The 14126-nt window shown below is 39.5% G+C and overlaps 1 protein-coding gene across 1 annotated transcript in view; it reads left to right on the forward strand.

Moving 5' to 3' along the window:
- Nucleotides 1–107: 107 nt before the first annotated feature.
- Nucleotides 108–14126, forward strand: part of pex14 (peroxisomal biogenesis factor 14) — a 101217-nt gene continuing 87198 nt past the window's right edge. Inside the window, exons 1-2 of the mRNA XM_046343845.1 lie at nucleotides 108–450; nucleotides 9323–9367. Coding sequence (XP_046199801.1) covers nucleotides 415–450; nucleotides 9323–9367 — 81 coding nt within the window. The 5' untranslated portion in view covers nucleotides 108–414. The remainder of the gene's footprint in view (nucleotides 451–9322; nucleotides 9368–14126) is intronic.

Here is a 14126-nt window from a genome sequence, read left to right on the forward strand (position 1 = left end):
CTGAGCTCATGGGAAATGTATTGTTTTGCTATTTAAAGTCAAACGGACCTGATTTTGAACAAAGTTGAATAAGAAAAAAAAAATAATATATATATATATATATCACAGGAGGTTGGTGGCACCTTAATTGGGGAGGACGGGCTCGTGGTAATGGCTGGAGAGGAATGAGTAGAATAGAGTATCAAATAGTATCAAGTAGTATCAAATACTCCCCTCAGCAATCTCCACTGATTTATATATCTATATCTATCTCGATCTAATCAGAAAATAATATTTACTTTATTGCCTCAGCATAATAGAAGGAACGAAAAAAAAAAAAAAACATAATGTCGGAGTTTTAGTCCAGTCGTCCTTATTCAGGCCTAAGCAATCGTTCCCGAATGAATCGATTTGAAGAGGAGTAGGCTGGGAAAGATGGCATCTTCTGAACAACCTGATCCGCAAACACAGGTCTATATTTATACTTTCATACCTTATATAATGGTTTGTAGTTGCATATTGCACTTCCTTGAACCTATGAATTACATTTGCTTGAACCTATGAATTAGCTATGATTAAGCTAGACAGCTAACGTTAGTTGCTAGCTTGGTCTAGCTTGCTAGCTCGAAAAAGTTTCAATGTTTCTGTGTTGACAGGTGAAGGCCACGACACGACACTACCCATACTTTCTATACATGTGAAAGTCATGTAGCTATCATGGTGTCTAGGTAGGTAATAGTTCAACGAGAATCGAAAATATCAATGCTCTAGCTAGCGAAGTAATAGCGCTCGAAAATCCTCCTCCATATATAGGGTTTTCAGCGTTTACATTTTCCCACATTTGGCCCCATGCGAACTACAATTTCGACGTTTTGTTTTAGAAAAGCAATTAGTCAAAGCTTTCAAACCGGTTTTCTAAACATATGTTGACATGCCCCTTATCTTTCATATCAGCGAGAAATAAGCTTTAAAATAAAAAAGACACACGTATGCCCTTTACAGACAGACTTTACGGCATGTTGCCTGTAAAAAAAAAAGTATAATCGGTCAATGTTTTTTTTAGAGCCCAATTCATTTATCACATTCTTGCCAGGATAATAATGTTTTTTCTCCATGCATATACTGGCTGGATTGGGAGGAGATGTAGTCCCATGTGGGTGGACTATTTGAATAAATCCATTGAATATACACCATTACCAAAAAAATCCATTATTAATTCATTTTAGGCAGGTCCTAAGAAACACTATAATAAAATGTATTTTCAAAAGAATAGAAGGCATATTCGCATGAAATCAATAGTTATTTTGTTAAGTAAATAGACAAGACAGACTTAGGCTAACCTGATCACAGTCAACACCAAAGGCTAAGAATATAATGGAAATATAAAAAATAAAATACAAATAATATTTTTCCCACACAACTTGTGTCACGACAACGTGCGGAACCGCTGTCATATAAAAAAAGGATATGTTGAAACAGAGCCCATGGCAAGCCCATGCTTTTTTGATCCACGTTTCATCTCTTTCCTGCTAGAGGTCGCCCGATTAATCCCGATTTAATTAGAGACGATTTCAAGTTTTCATAAGAATCGGTAATCTTCATTTTTCCATGCCGATTATGGCCAATTACATTGCAATCGACGAGGAAACTGTGGCAGGCTTGACTGCCTTTTACGCGAGTGCAGCGTCAAAAGGACCTAGTAGGTTGTAAGGAGCCACGGTAAGTTGCTAGCTAGCATTGAATGTATCTTATAAAAAACAATCAATCTTCACATAATCACTAGTTAGCTACACATGATTGATGATATTACTAGGTTAACTAGCTTGTCCTGCGTTGCATATAATCAATGCCTGTTAATTTATCATCGATTCACAGCCTACTGCAACTTCACCAAACGGGTTATGATTTAAGAAAAGCACATTGCTGAAAAAAGCACAGTCTTTGCACAAATGTACCTAACCATAAACATCAATGCCTTTCTTAAAATCAATACACAGAAGTATATATTTTTAAACCTGCATATTTAGTGTAAAGAAATTCATGTTAGCAGGCAATATTAACTAGGGAAATTGGGTTCAATTTCAACTTGCGTTCAGTGCAAGCAGAGGCAAGGTATATGCAACAGTTTGGGCCGCCTGGCTCGTTGCGAACTGTCAACTAATTTGCCAGAATTTTACATAATTAACAACAACATTGAAGATTGTACAATGCAACAGCAATATTTAGACTTAGGGTTGCCACCCGTTCGATAAAATACGGAACGGTTCCTTATTTCACTGAAAGAATAAATGTTTTGTTTTCAAAATGATAGTTTCCGGATTTGACCATATGAATGACCTAAAACTCGTATTTCTGTGTTTATTATATTATAATTAAGTCTATGATTTGATATTTGATAGAGCAGTCTGACTGAGCGGCGGTTGGCAGCAACAGGCTCGTAAGCATTCATTCAAACAGCACTTTACTGCATTTGCCAGCAGCTCTTAGCAATGCTTGAAGCACAGTACTGTTTATGACTTCAAGCCTATCAACTCCCGAGATTAGGCTGGCAGTACTAAAGTGCCTATAAGAACATCCAATAGTGAAAGGTATATGAAATACAAATGGTATAGAGAGAAATAGTTGACGCCTTATAATAACTACAACCTAAAACGTCTTAACTGGGAATATTGAAGAACTGGGAATATTGAACCACCAGCTTTCATATGTTCTGAGCAAGGAACTTTAACATGAGCTTTTTTACATGGGACATATTGCACTTTTACTTTTTTCTCCAACACTGTGTTTTTGCATTATTCAAACCAAATTGAACCTGTTTCATTATTTATTTGAGACTAAATAATTTTATTTATGGATTATATTAAGTTAAAATAAGTGTTCATTGTTCATTCAGTATTGTTGTAATTGTCATTATTACAATATATATAAAAATCATCCGATTTCAAATGGCATCGGTCTTTTTTGGTCCTCCAATAATCGGTAACGGCATTGAAAAATCATAATCGGTCAACCTATATTTCCTACCCTCACTCTGCTTTGTGGTGTAGGGTCTTACATCGAAGGTATCTTTGTGAAAATACAGATTGAAAGTATAGATTGCTATAATCTTCGAACACATTTTAGTCTCATGTTGATATTTCACACCATCCGCAGGATTTTGGAGTTGCCTATATGCGATCGAGCAAAATGATAGGCCTACACTTGATTTAGGCTACGTTATAGCATGCTAAATATTTCTGATCAGTGATAGATGAGCAAACGAATAGGTGAGCTACCACCGCACTCCCACTTGCCCAGCTAGAAATCACATTGATTAAGTGTGTTGAAATATAGTTTGATCTTTGAGAAATTAAGCAAATTGATTGCACCCAAATTGGCCATCATACTTTAAAGGAGTCATATGATATTCAACAAACATAGTACCCAACATCCATAATTAAGACATGAGGAATTCCCAAAAATGGTCAAAAGTCACCCCCCCACTCAAACTCTACACTAAGCCCACCCCAAAGACCAGTATGCAATAGGAGTTGTCTCTGTCTGACAAGTAGTATGAAGCAGTGGCTTGGAGTATTGTTTCTTCATACCATGTGGCCTAATGCTTTTCCATTAAATGTGGTGATGGTTAGAGTCCTTTTCCCTGTTCAGAGATGTTAGTCAATTAAGTCATTCACCTTAATATCCCATTATACAGTATGATAGTATCAAGTTTTGACCTTTTAAATTGAGCTGTTCCTGCTATACTGCCCCACTCTTTTATCCAGTTTCCTGGTCTCCTGTGTTTATAAAATGGATTTGCAACTTTGGGTAGAAAACCAATAACGTTTGCTCATGATGAAAACAAAGTGTGTGTTCATCCTCACAATTAAAAATAGTCCTCTATGAAAGCAATTCCAATCAAAGTTTATTGGTCGCATACACAGTTTTGCAGATGTTATCGCAGGTGCAGGGAAATGCTCATGTTTTTAGCTCCAACAATGCAGCAATCTCGAGCAATACAATAACAATACACACATTATCCAAAAGTAGAAAAAAGAACAAGAAATTAAGACCTATCAAAACGGTCGATGTCAAAATCCGGAATATAAAGAAATATATATGTACTGTATGTGAATGGTGTGTATATAGACTGTATGGACAGTATATGAATAGAACATGTGTGTACATATAGGATGAACAAAGACTAAAATACAGTACCATTTGGACACCTACTCATTCCATGGTTTTTCATTAAAAAAAACTATTTTCTAAGTTGTAGAATAATAGTGAAGACATCAACTATGAAATAACACATATGGAATCATGCAGTAACCAAACAAGTGTTAAACAAATCAAAGTCAAATCAAATCAAATTCTTCAAAGTAGCCACCCTTTGCCTTTGACAGATTTGCACACTCTTGGCATTCTCTCAACCTGCTTCATGAGGTAGTCACCTGGAATGTGTTTCAATTAACAGGTGTGGCTTGTTAAAAGCTAATTTGTGGAGTTTCTTTCCTTAATGCAATCACTTATGTTCTGATCATGTTCTGATATTCAGAAGATATCCCTATTTGGTAAAATACCAAGTCGATATCATGGCAAGAACAGCTCAAGTAAGCAAAGAGAAACGACAGTCCATCATTACTTTAAGACGTGAAGGTCAGTCAATCCGGAAAATTTCAAGAACTTTCAATGCTTCTTCAAGTGCAGTAGCAAAAACCATCAAGCGCTATGATGAAACTGGCTCTCATGAGGACCGCCACAGGAAAGGAAGACCCAGAAATACCTCTGCTGCAGAGGATACGTTCATTAGATTTAACTGCACCTCAGATTGCAGCCCAAATAAATGCTTCACAGAGTTCATGTAACAGACACATCTCAACATCAACTGTTCATTGGAGACTGCATGAATCAGGCTTTCATGGTCGTCTTGCTACCAAGAAACATGAGCTATGGACATTAGACTGATGGAAATCTGTCCTTTGGTCTGATGAGTCCAGAGGTTTTTGGTTCCAAACGCTGTGTCTTTTGTGAGATGCAGACTAGGTGAACGGATGATCTCAGCATGTGGTTCCCACCGTGAAGCATGGAGGTGCTTTGCTGGTGACCCTGTCGGTGATTTATTTAGAATTCAAGGCATACTTAACATGCATGGTTACCTTAGCATTCTGAAGCAATACTCCTTCAAGACTGTTGGAAAAGCATTCCAGGTGAAGCTGGTTGAGAGAATGCCAGGCGTGTGCAAAGCTGTCATCAAATTTATTTAACACCTTTTTTTTTGGTTACTACATGATTCCATACGTGTTATTTCGTAGTTGTGATATCTTCACTATTATTTTACAGTGTAGAAAATAGTAAAAATAAAGAAAAACCTGTGAATGAGTAAGTGTCCAAACTTTTGTCTGGTACTGTTCATATAGTGGTGGGTAAAACAGTGTGTAAACATTATTACAGTGACCAATCAATGACTCTATGTACATATGTTAGTGTAATCGGTGTGAAATGGCTAGTTAGCGGGGTGCGCGCTAATAGCCTTTCAATCGGCGACATCGCTCGCTCTGAGACCTTGAAGTAGTTGTTTCCCTTCCTCTGCAAGGGCTGTGGCTTTTGTGGGGCGATAGGTAACGATGCTTCGTGGTAGGTGGTTGTTGATGTTTGCAGAGGGTCCCTGGTTCGAGCCCAGGTAGGGGCGAGGAGAGGGACAGAAGCTAAACTATTACATTAGCAGTCTCAAAGGTTCAGGACAGGGTACTGTGTGGAAGCCGGCTAGAGATGATTGTTTTTAAGTTTTACCTTATCAACCTTAAATGCTTCAACCCAACTCCCCTTGAATAGTCTAAGAAATGCCAGCTATCTGAGAGGGCTATTCCAATGGTGCAATACTCATAAGAAGAAATGTCCTACAAGCCCAAGACTTCGATGGAGAAATGGACTAGTGACTGAAATGTTTCATTTGAACATGGCAGTCTTATTGTTTTCAATACCATTACCAGACAACATCTCTGTGCAGTAGGGCTAGGTTGTATACCGTATTTTATGATATTTACTTTACCTTCTATAGAGGTATTTGAAGGTTTGGTTTGTTAAATGTGATAAGCCATGTGTCAGTTTTCATAGTTTACTTCGCTACTTGAGTCATCTCTCTCCACTCTTTCTCTCCGAGCCACTATCCACACAGACCTAGCCACAGACCAGACCTACCCTGTCACTCAAGGAGTGTATTCAATGTTACTCAACCACAATGTTGATGACAACAATGCTGTTTTCACTTTGCTTCTTAATTTAAATCCACTAGCATTCTATAATAACACGATAAGTTTGTGTTTCTTACATCAGCAAGTTTGTCTCTTCTTAGTAAGTTGCCCTAAATCTTGTCAGGCGCTAATTGTTCGCCGCTAATGCTAACAGTCAAATTCTTCCACACCGATCTCGATAAACCATTTCTGTATCGACTTCGCTCTTTGCACAGGGGCATTGTCATGCTGAAACAGGAAAGGGCCTTCCCCAAACATTTACATTACATTTAAGTCATTTAGCAGACGCTCTTATCCAGAGCGACTTACAAATTGGTGCATTCACCTTATGACATCCAGTGGGACAGTCACTTAACAATAGTGCATCTAAAACTTAGGGGGGGGGTGAGAGGGATTACTTATCCTATCCTAGGTATTCCTTAAAGAGGTGCCACAAAGTTGGAAGCGTAGAATGTTCTAGAATGTCATTGTATGCTGTAGCATTTAGATTTGCCTTCAATGGAATTTAGGGGCCTAGCCCATGAAAAACAGGCCCAGACCATTATTCCTCCTTCAGAAAACTTTACAGTTAGCTCTAGGGTTTTTCTGGAAATTTTCCATGGGAAGTTGAGTCCTGGAATTTTGCTTAAATTCATAAAAAAATAGCTTAACGGGGAACCTTTTTTTGTGGGATACACAAGGCAATTCTAGGTCTTGTGGCATAAACTATCCCCAATTCAATGGAATTGCAACCCTCTGCATGCACAGCTGATTATTCCTTCACATGTACAGCTGATTCTCAAGATCTTGCACACAAATGAGATACTGCTACACTGTCTGAGCTAAGGACGACACACTTTCTGGTAAGTTTTGATTACAATACTGGGTGAGTATATGTTATGACATGTTTTTTTTTGTTAACTAGTAGATAGTAGCCTACAGAAAAATGTTTTAATAATTTATAACTTGTTAACAATTTCTGCTAGTTAGTTTTTGCCATCATGTGGGTTTTAGCTTGCTTGAGCCTGCTAACTGAGGAGTGTTAATTCACCTGTTTCCATACATGTTTAATTTCAAAACATTTATCTGACAAAGGAGTTGTTTAATCTAACTTCTTAACTATTTGTCAGTGCCTATCAGAGCAAAAACCAAGCCATGAGGCCGAAGCAATTGTCTGTAGAGACCCGAGACAGGATTGTGTCGAGGCACCAACCCGGGGAAGGGTACCAACACATTTCTGCAGCATTGAAGTTCCCCAAGAACATAGTGGCCTCCATTCTTAAAAATAAGTTTATAGCCAGCTCTAGGAAGAGCCTTGGTGGTTGTCTGGCCAAACTGAGCAATCGGGGGACAAGGGCATTGGTCAGGGAGGTTATGAAGAACCCGATGATCAATCTGACAGCTCTTGAGTTCCTCTGTGGAGATGGGAGAAACTTCCAGAAGGACAACCATCTCTGCAACACTCCACCAATCATGCCTTTATGGTAGAGTGGCCAGACAGAAGCCACTCCTCAGTAAATGTCACATGACAGCCCGTTGGAGTTTTCCAAAAGGCACCTAAAGGACTCCGACCGTGAGAAACGAGATTCTCTGGTGTGATGAAACCAAGATTAAGCTCTTTGGCCTGAATGCTAAGTGTCACATCTGGAGGAAACCTGGCACCATCCCTACGGTGAAGCATGGTGGTGGCAGCATCATGCTGTGGGGATGTTTTTCAGCGATAGGGGCTGGGAGACTTGCCCGGATTGAGGAATGGAGCAAAGTACAGAGAGATCCTTGATGAAAACACTTCTTCAGAGCACTCAGAACCTTAGACTGGGGGCGAAGGTTCACCTTCCAACAGGACAACTACCCTAAGCACACAGCCAAGACAATGTAGGAGTGGCAGACTTGAGGCTGTAATCGCTGCCAAAGTTGCTTCAACAAAGTACTGAATAAAGGGTCTGAATACTTATGTAAATGTAATATTTCAGTTTATTTCTAATAAATTTGCAAAAATTTCTATAAACCTGTTTTTGCTTGGTTATGAGTTATGTGTAGATTGATGGGGGGGTGGGGGGTGTAACGTGGGAAAAAGTCAAGGGGTTTGAATACTTTCCGAATACACTGTATTGTAGCCTGTCTGGAGTTGACCTGGGTCCGAGCCGTAGTCGTGTCATGTAACAGTTTCCTACAGAATGTCAAAATGGAGATTAAGCCTATGCTTCAGGAACTACAAATACAATATAGCTGGTGCAGTATTACAGAAATTTATCAGGTTTATGGCCGAAATGTGACAAGTGAATGGAACTGTCTGAAGATTTTTTTCCTCCAACTGATTCAACTAGACTAGCCTAAATGTTTTAGGCCCTCAATAATGTGCTTACTTTACATTAGCAACCCATGAATTAGTGCAACATTTGCTTTGTCATCCATTGCTGTGAAGACCGAACTAACAGTGTCAGGCCTACATGCGGAACTGAGACAGACAAGATAACATAATTTGATTTCCGAAATGTAAATGATTCAGACCTTATCTTAAATGTCGTCTTCTACCCTATCATACCCTTCAGGCAGACCTGGGCCTCTGGGCATGGGACTCTCGAAACGGACATATATTACATTTGTATTATTATACACTAAATAAAATGTCCTGACAATGTTAAGGATGTTTTGTTCTCCATTTTGTGAATGTTACCATTGTACTATGTCAATATCCTCTTAATACAAAGTTGTTCTAATTAGGCTATTGATAGTTGGCCCATGCCTAATGTTGTTTTTAGAAACCCTTTTGATAAATTAGGCCTAGATTTTGTACTAAGATATTTAGTCTTCAAATGGTGTAGTCCTAAGCTATTTAGTATTATCTGACTAATATACTAAAGATCTAATAGTCCTTAACCTGCTTTTCTATACTATATAGATATTTTGTTCAGGCTGCTGTAATTCACATGTTCATCTAACCTTTGGCATCTTGGATTTTCAAGCATGTGCCGACTGTGTACAGAGATAGGCTATTCAGGCTACATGAATGTCCCCTGTGGCAGTGTACTTCTGAGTATCATTTGCTGAAATATTAGACAAATCCAACCCGCACACTCCACATTGCCAGTAGGTGGAGCTCTAATCCAAGCATCTGTTCATGTTTTCAGCCTCGTGCTCTGTCCAGAGATGAAGTTGCCCCCAGAGAAGCACTGGTAAGATGACATCACTGTGTTCTGCACAACTAACCAAGTGAAACCATCCACTGTTTACCAGCTTATTTCTAGTCCTATTTTCACTATGCATAGAGTGAACACAAAGCCCTATTCAATCAAAACTAAGGCTAAACAGGATTTCTTAAAATTTTAGATAAGTCAAAAAATACTGTTTTTCATGAACATGTTTAGATAGTTCAACACTGTTTTGTTGACTTTGACTGATGTGAAATTAAATGACCCTTTCCTGGAAGAATGCTTCTTATTTTCTGTAAACGTGTGTTACAGATTGGTATTGAATAGCTTATCTTTTTATTAGCTGTTGTAAGTCTCTTTCAAAGGGGCTGTAGGACTACATTTTAATTGCCCACTACCACGCCCTGCATGTTTCCATTTTTTATTCCCTTATGTCATGTATGATTTTCCTCCTAAACCACAGATGAAAAGCGTTTTCCTTGCTAGTTAGTTTATTCTTAACATAAGTCCGTTAGGCCTCATTTTATTTTGCATCATAATCTGTGCTCCTTTCAAACCTTTCATAATGCTGTTAAAGTACTGTTTTTTTTGTTGTTGTAAGTTTAATGGCATGATGTGCAACAATTTAATGGCATGATGAATTGGCCATTAAAACAAATACAGTGAAATAGGTAAATGGTCATTTCAACACCAAACAACCACATAGGATCTTGCTTGCATTTTAAATGTTGTATCCAAGGATATTTATTGTAGTCATTCTTGTTTAGGTAGCCTCCTGTCCACACAAGGTGTCACTTACAGGATACGTTTAAGTTAAGACAAACCTTGTCACACAGATACAGTATGTGAGCTATGCAGCTTACATATCAGTCCACATATCAGTCCACTTAAAAATAAAAAAGCAGTGAATGTTCATTCTTATCATGAACTTTGTTGTAGCTTGTAAGATGGAAGATTGTCCAGCTATCATTCATTGTTCAAGGGGACCAATTATCTGACAGTCACTTTGGAACCAGTGACTATCTAATAGGCTTCTTAATAAGATGATACTTCTAGTGTTTTGTCTTTGAGGAATTAAAAAAAGGGACTTTTTGAACTGTTCTGCTACATTGATATGTCTCTTTAAAGTCAGGGGTCGATTGGATGTTTGAATTGTTGTACAAAGCTTTGATCTACCTCCATTGTGGTCCGAATGTCGTTCTAATGTGTGAGTAAGATTAATTCTACAGTAACAGAATGATGCAGAGACAGATTTTCCCCTTTAAAAAATGTATTTCAAACAAAAGAACATTGATTGCAAAGTTAAACAAACCATACGACTCGATGCACAAGGACTACTTTTAATGACTTCCACAGAAAACTTTACAGAAAGTAAAACAATTTTTTGCAATAATTGTTTTTTTGTGTTTTTTTTGGCATACATTTTAAACAAACAAATCTGAGTTTCAACATCATTCTGTTACTGTGGAATTGGCCAAAAGTGATAAGTGGAGTGAAAGGTATCTAAACTGCTTTAGATACGCTCATGACAGTCTGTGAGACTGTTTGGGCACTATGGGTGCTTGCTATGGGTCCACGTACTGTACCCACCGCACTAGTAACCTAGTGGCACTAGTAGCCTAATATCTTACACACGTCAACGCACTGGTGCGCCTCATAACAGGGATCCGATATGTATTCTTGAATACATCTGTGACACATTGTCTTAGTGTTCACTCTTACCTTTCTCATTCGCTACTACCGAGGCTGATTTAATCCTGTCATGGGGTCATTGATTGTTGTAGTTTTCTCCTAGGCTTTATTTCAATTTAATTCATCTTTATCCAAGTGTGTTACCCCCGCCTTCTCCCCCATTCTTAAAAAGAGGATATATTCTTGTTATGAAGGTCCTGGTTCAAGACATGGTTGACATGTCCCCCCCTCCCTCCTCTTTTTCTCCTTTCTCTTTTTGATGAGCTGCTCTTTCCCAGTTAAGTGGATTATTACAGTAGGGATAATTCTTGTCACATGGCATTATTTGGATGAGGTGAATAATTGAAATTTGTGTCTGAAAGCATTTTATCTGGATGAGAGGAAGGGGACTGCTGGCAGGGGTTGTAGGGAGGAGGCTTCTAGGTATGTGTGCGTGCGTGTGTGTGTGTGTGTGTGTGCACGCACGCGTCTGATTGTCAGGCTAGGGACACCAGTCAATGTTAACAGGTTCTGACTCACCTCGCCCGATCAGCGGGCCCTGGTTCACCGAACGGCTCGGTAGCTCGGGTGAAGCCACTGCCACCACCGCCTCGGCCAGGGTGAGACACTGAGAAGGAGCAGGTTTGGACCTGCAGTTTTTCTCTCAGCGGGCTGGCACAGACCGAGCGCTCCCTCCGGTTCACTGGAGTACTAGTCAGTCGCTCCCAGCTACCGCTGTTGCCTTGGGGGCTGGGGTTGTCCCTCTCATTCACTCCCCCGTCTCTGTCCTCGCTTTGCCACTCACTGCCTCTCCTTCTCGCCATCTTGCTTCTTTTACCCTCATTGCCCCCCATCAAATCTGTCCTTCCCCCTCCCAATTCTATCTAGTTCTCTGGAAAAAAAACTCCAATCGTTGTCATCAGAAAAATAGAACCATGTTTGTTTGTCAACCCCAGCTCGCACCATTCAATGTGGATATGCTAACGGGCATGACCTCTGGAAAGAAAGAGAAGAGGAGCAGGTTGTTTCAATCTCACTGGCTGGCTGCTGTGTCTCCCATACTGTGTCTCTGCATAGGCTGGGGCTCTACATGATGCTGTGGAAGTGTTGTGTACAGCTGGCCCTCAGGGAACCGTGTGTGTGTGTGTGTGTGTGTGTGTGTGTGTGTGTGTGTGTGTGTGTGTGTGTGTGTGTGTGTGTGTGTGTGTGTGTGTGTGTGTGTGTGTGTACAACTGTGTGTGTACAACTATGTGTGTGGGTGCGTGTATAGTGTGTGTGTGTGTACAGTAGGCCTATATGCGCATGTGTGTTTAGGGGTGATGGGTTGGAGGAGCAGAGGGAGGAGGTAATGGGAGGGGGGGAAAGTTGTAAGAAGAACATCCCGGTCTCACACAACTTCAAAAGCTCCCCTTCCCCAGGATATTAAGCGACTGTGATGAAAAATTTAGCGAGCGTTAAATAAGGCACTTTGAAGTGATCTGTTTTGGCTCAGCAGTCTCTGAATTTCCGTAGCCCCTCTGCTATCACCATCATGCTAGCTAGCTAGAGAGAGAGAGAAAATGCATAAAGCCTAGGAGTTGGGGGGGGGGGCTGAAGAGATGCCAACGTATACGTTGGAAGTACTGCCAGTGGCATGGGTCAAGACTGCTTCCGCTCCCCCTGGTCTATCTCTACCTCTCCACCTCATTTTCCCCTTTTCTTCTGCTATTCTTCCCTGTTCCCATGCCATACAGTGCCATCAGAAAGTATTGACACCCCTTTTTACCCACACATTTTATTGTTACAAAGTGGGATTCAAATAGATTGTTAACAAAAAAATAACAATATACACAAATTACTCTGTCAAATTGGAAGAAAAAAAAGCAAATGTCTGTTGGAAAGCAGATTGGACCAGGTTTTCCTCTAGGAGTTTACGTGTGCTCAGATCTATTCTGTTTATTTTTATCCCACCCAAAAATCCCTTGTCCTTGCTGATGACAAGCATACCCATAACATGATGCAGCCATCAACATGCTTGAAAATATGAAGTGGTGCCCCAAACATAACACTTTGTATCCAGGACATAAAGTTAATTTCTTTGCCACCAATGTTAGAGTTTTACTTATACCTTATTGCAAACAGGCTTCCTTTTCACTCTGCCAATAAGGTTAGTGTTGTGGAGTAACTACAATGTTGTTGATCCATCTTCAGTTTTGTCCTGTCACAGCCATTAAATGTCTGCCAATAGGTGCCCTTTGTGAGGCATTGGAACATCTCCCTGGTCTTTGTGGTTGAATCTGTGGTGGAAATTTGTTGCTCAACCTGAGGGACCTTACAATTATATGTATGTGTGGGGTAGGGAGTTGAGGTAGTAATTCAAAAATCCTGTTAAACACTATTATTGCACAACCGAGTGAGTCCATTCAACTTAATGTGACTTGTTAAGCACATTTTTTTACAAGTGAAACTATTTAGGCTTGCCACAACAAAGGGGTTAAATAATTGACTCAAGATGATTCAGATTTAAATTTTTAATTTGTAATAATAAAAATAATAATGAACACATTTTTCAGTTTAATCCATTTTAAATTCAGGCTTTAACACAACAAAATGTGAATACGTGCTGAAGGCCATGTATGTTCTTCAAATGCCTGTTTTGAAAACAACATTTTGATCCTGTTGGGGTCTAAGGCCCATGTGACATGATAGTGATATCAGGAAGCCTAACTTGTGATTCCCCCCCCCCCCCCCCCAAGTAGTTAAAAAATAATATTTGTCCTCCATAGCCAACATTTGAACAAAATGCAAATGAAGAATTGTTGAAATGTGTAAAACATTTGACAACTTTTTAAAGCGGCAAGCTATAAACTGAGGACTACAAATCTGACACCAATCAGATATGGGTGAATAATAGCCAACACATTGAAGTCACCTAGCTTGCCACATTTAGCTAACTACTAGGCTACAGTACTAGTTTTGTAATGGAGGAAAATCTTCTCTATTTTAATTTTTTTTAAACATAAGACAACATGTCTGAAAACAAGAAGCCTCTCACTGATGTCAAATTTATTTAGAAAGGCCTATGTGTTTTGATATTGAACAAACTGTTACAACACTCCATATTCCTTATTCC

Source organism: Oncorhynchus gorbuscha, linkage group LG03, assembly GCF_021184085.1.
Source record: "Oncorhynchus gorbuscha isolate QuinsamMale2020 ecotype Even-year linkage group LG03, OgorEven_v1.0, whole genome shotgun sequence".
Taxonomy (NCBI): domain Eukaryota; kingdom Metazoa; phylum Chordata; class Actinopteri; order Salmoniformes; family Salmonidae; genus Oncorhynchus; species Oncorhynchus gorbuscha.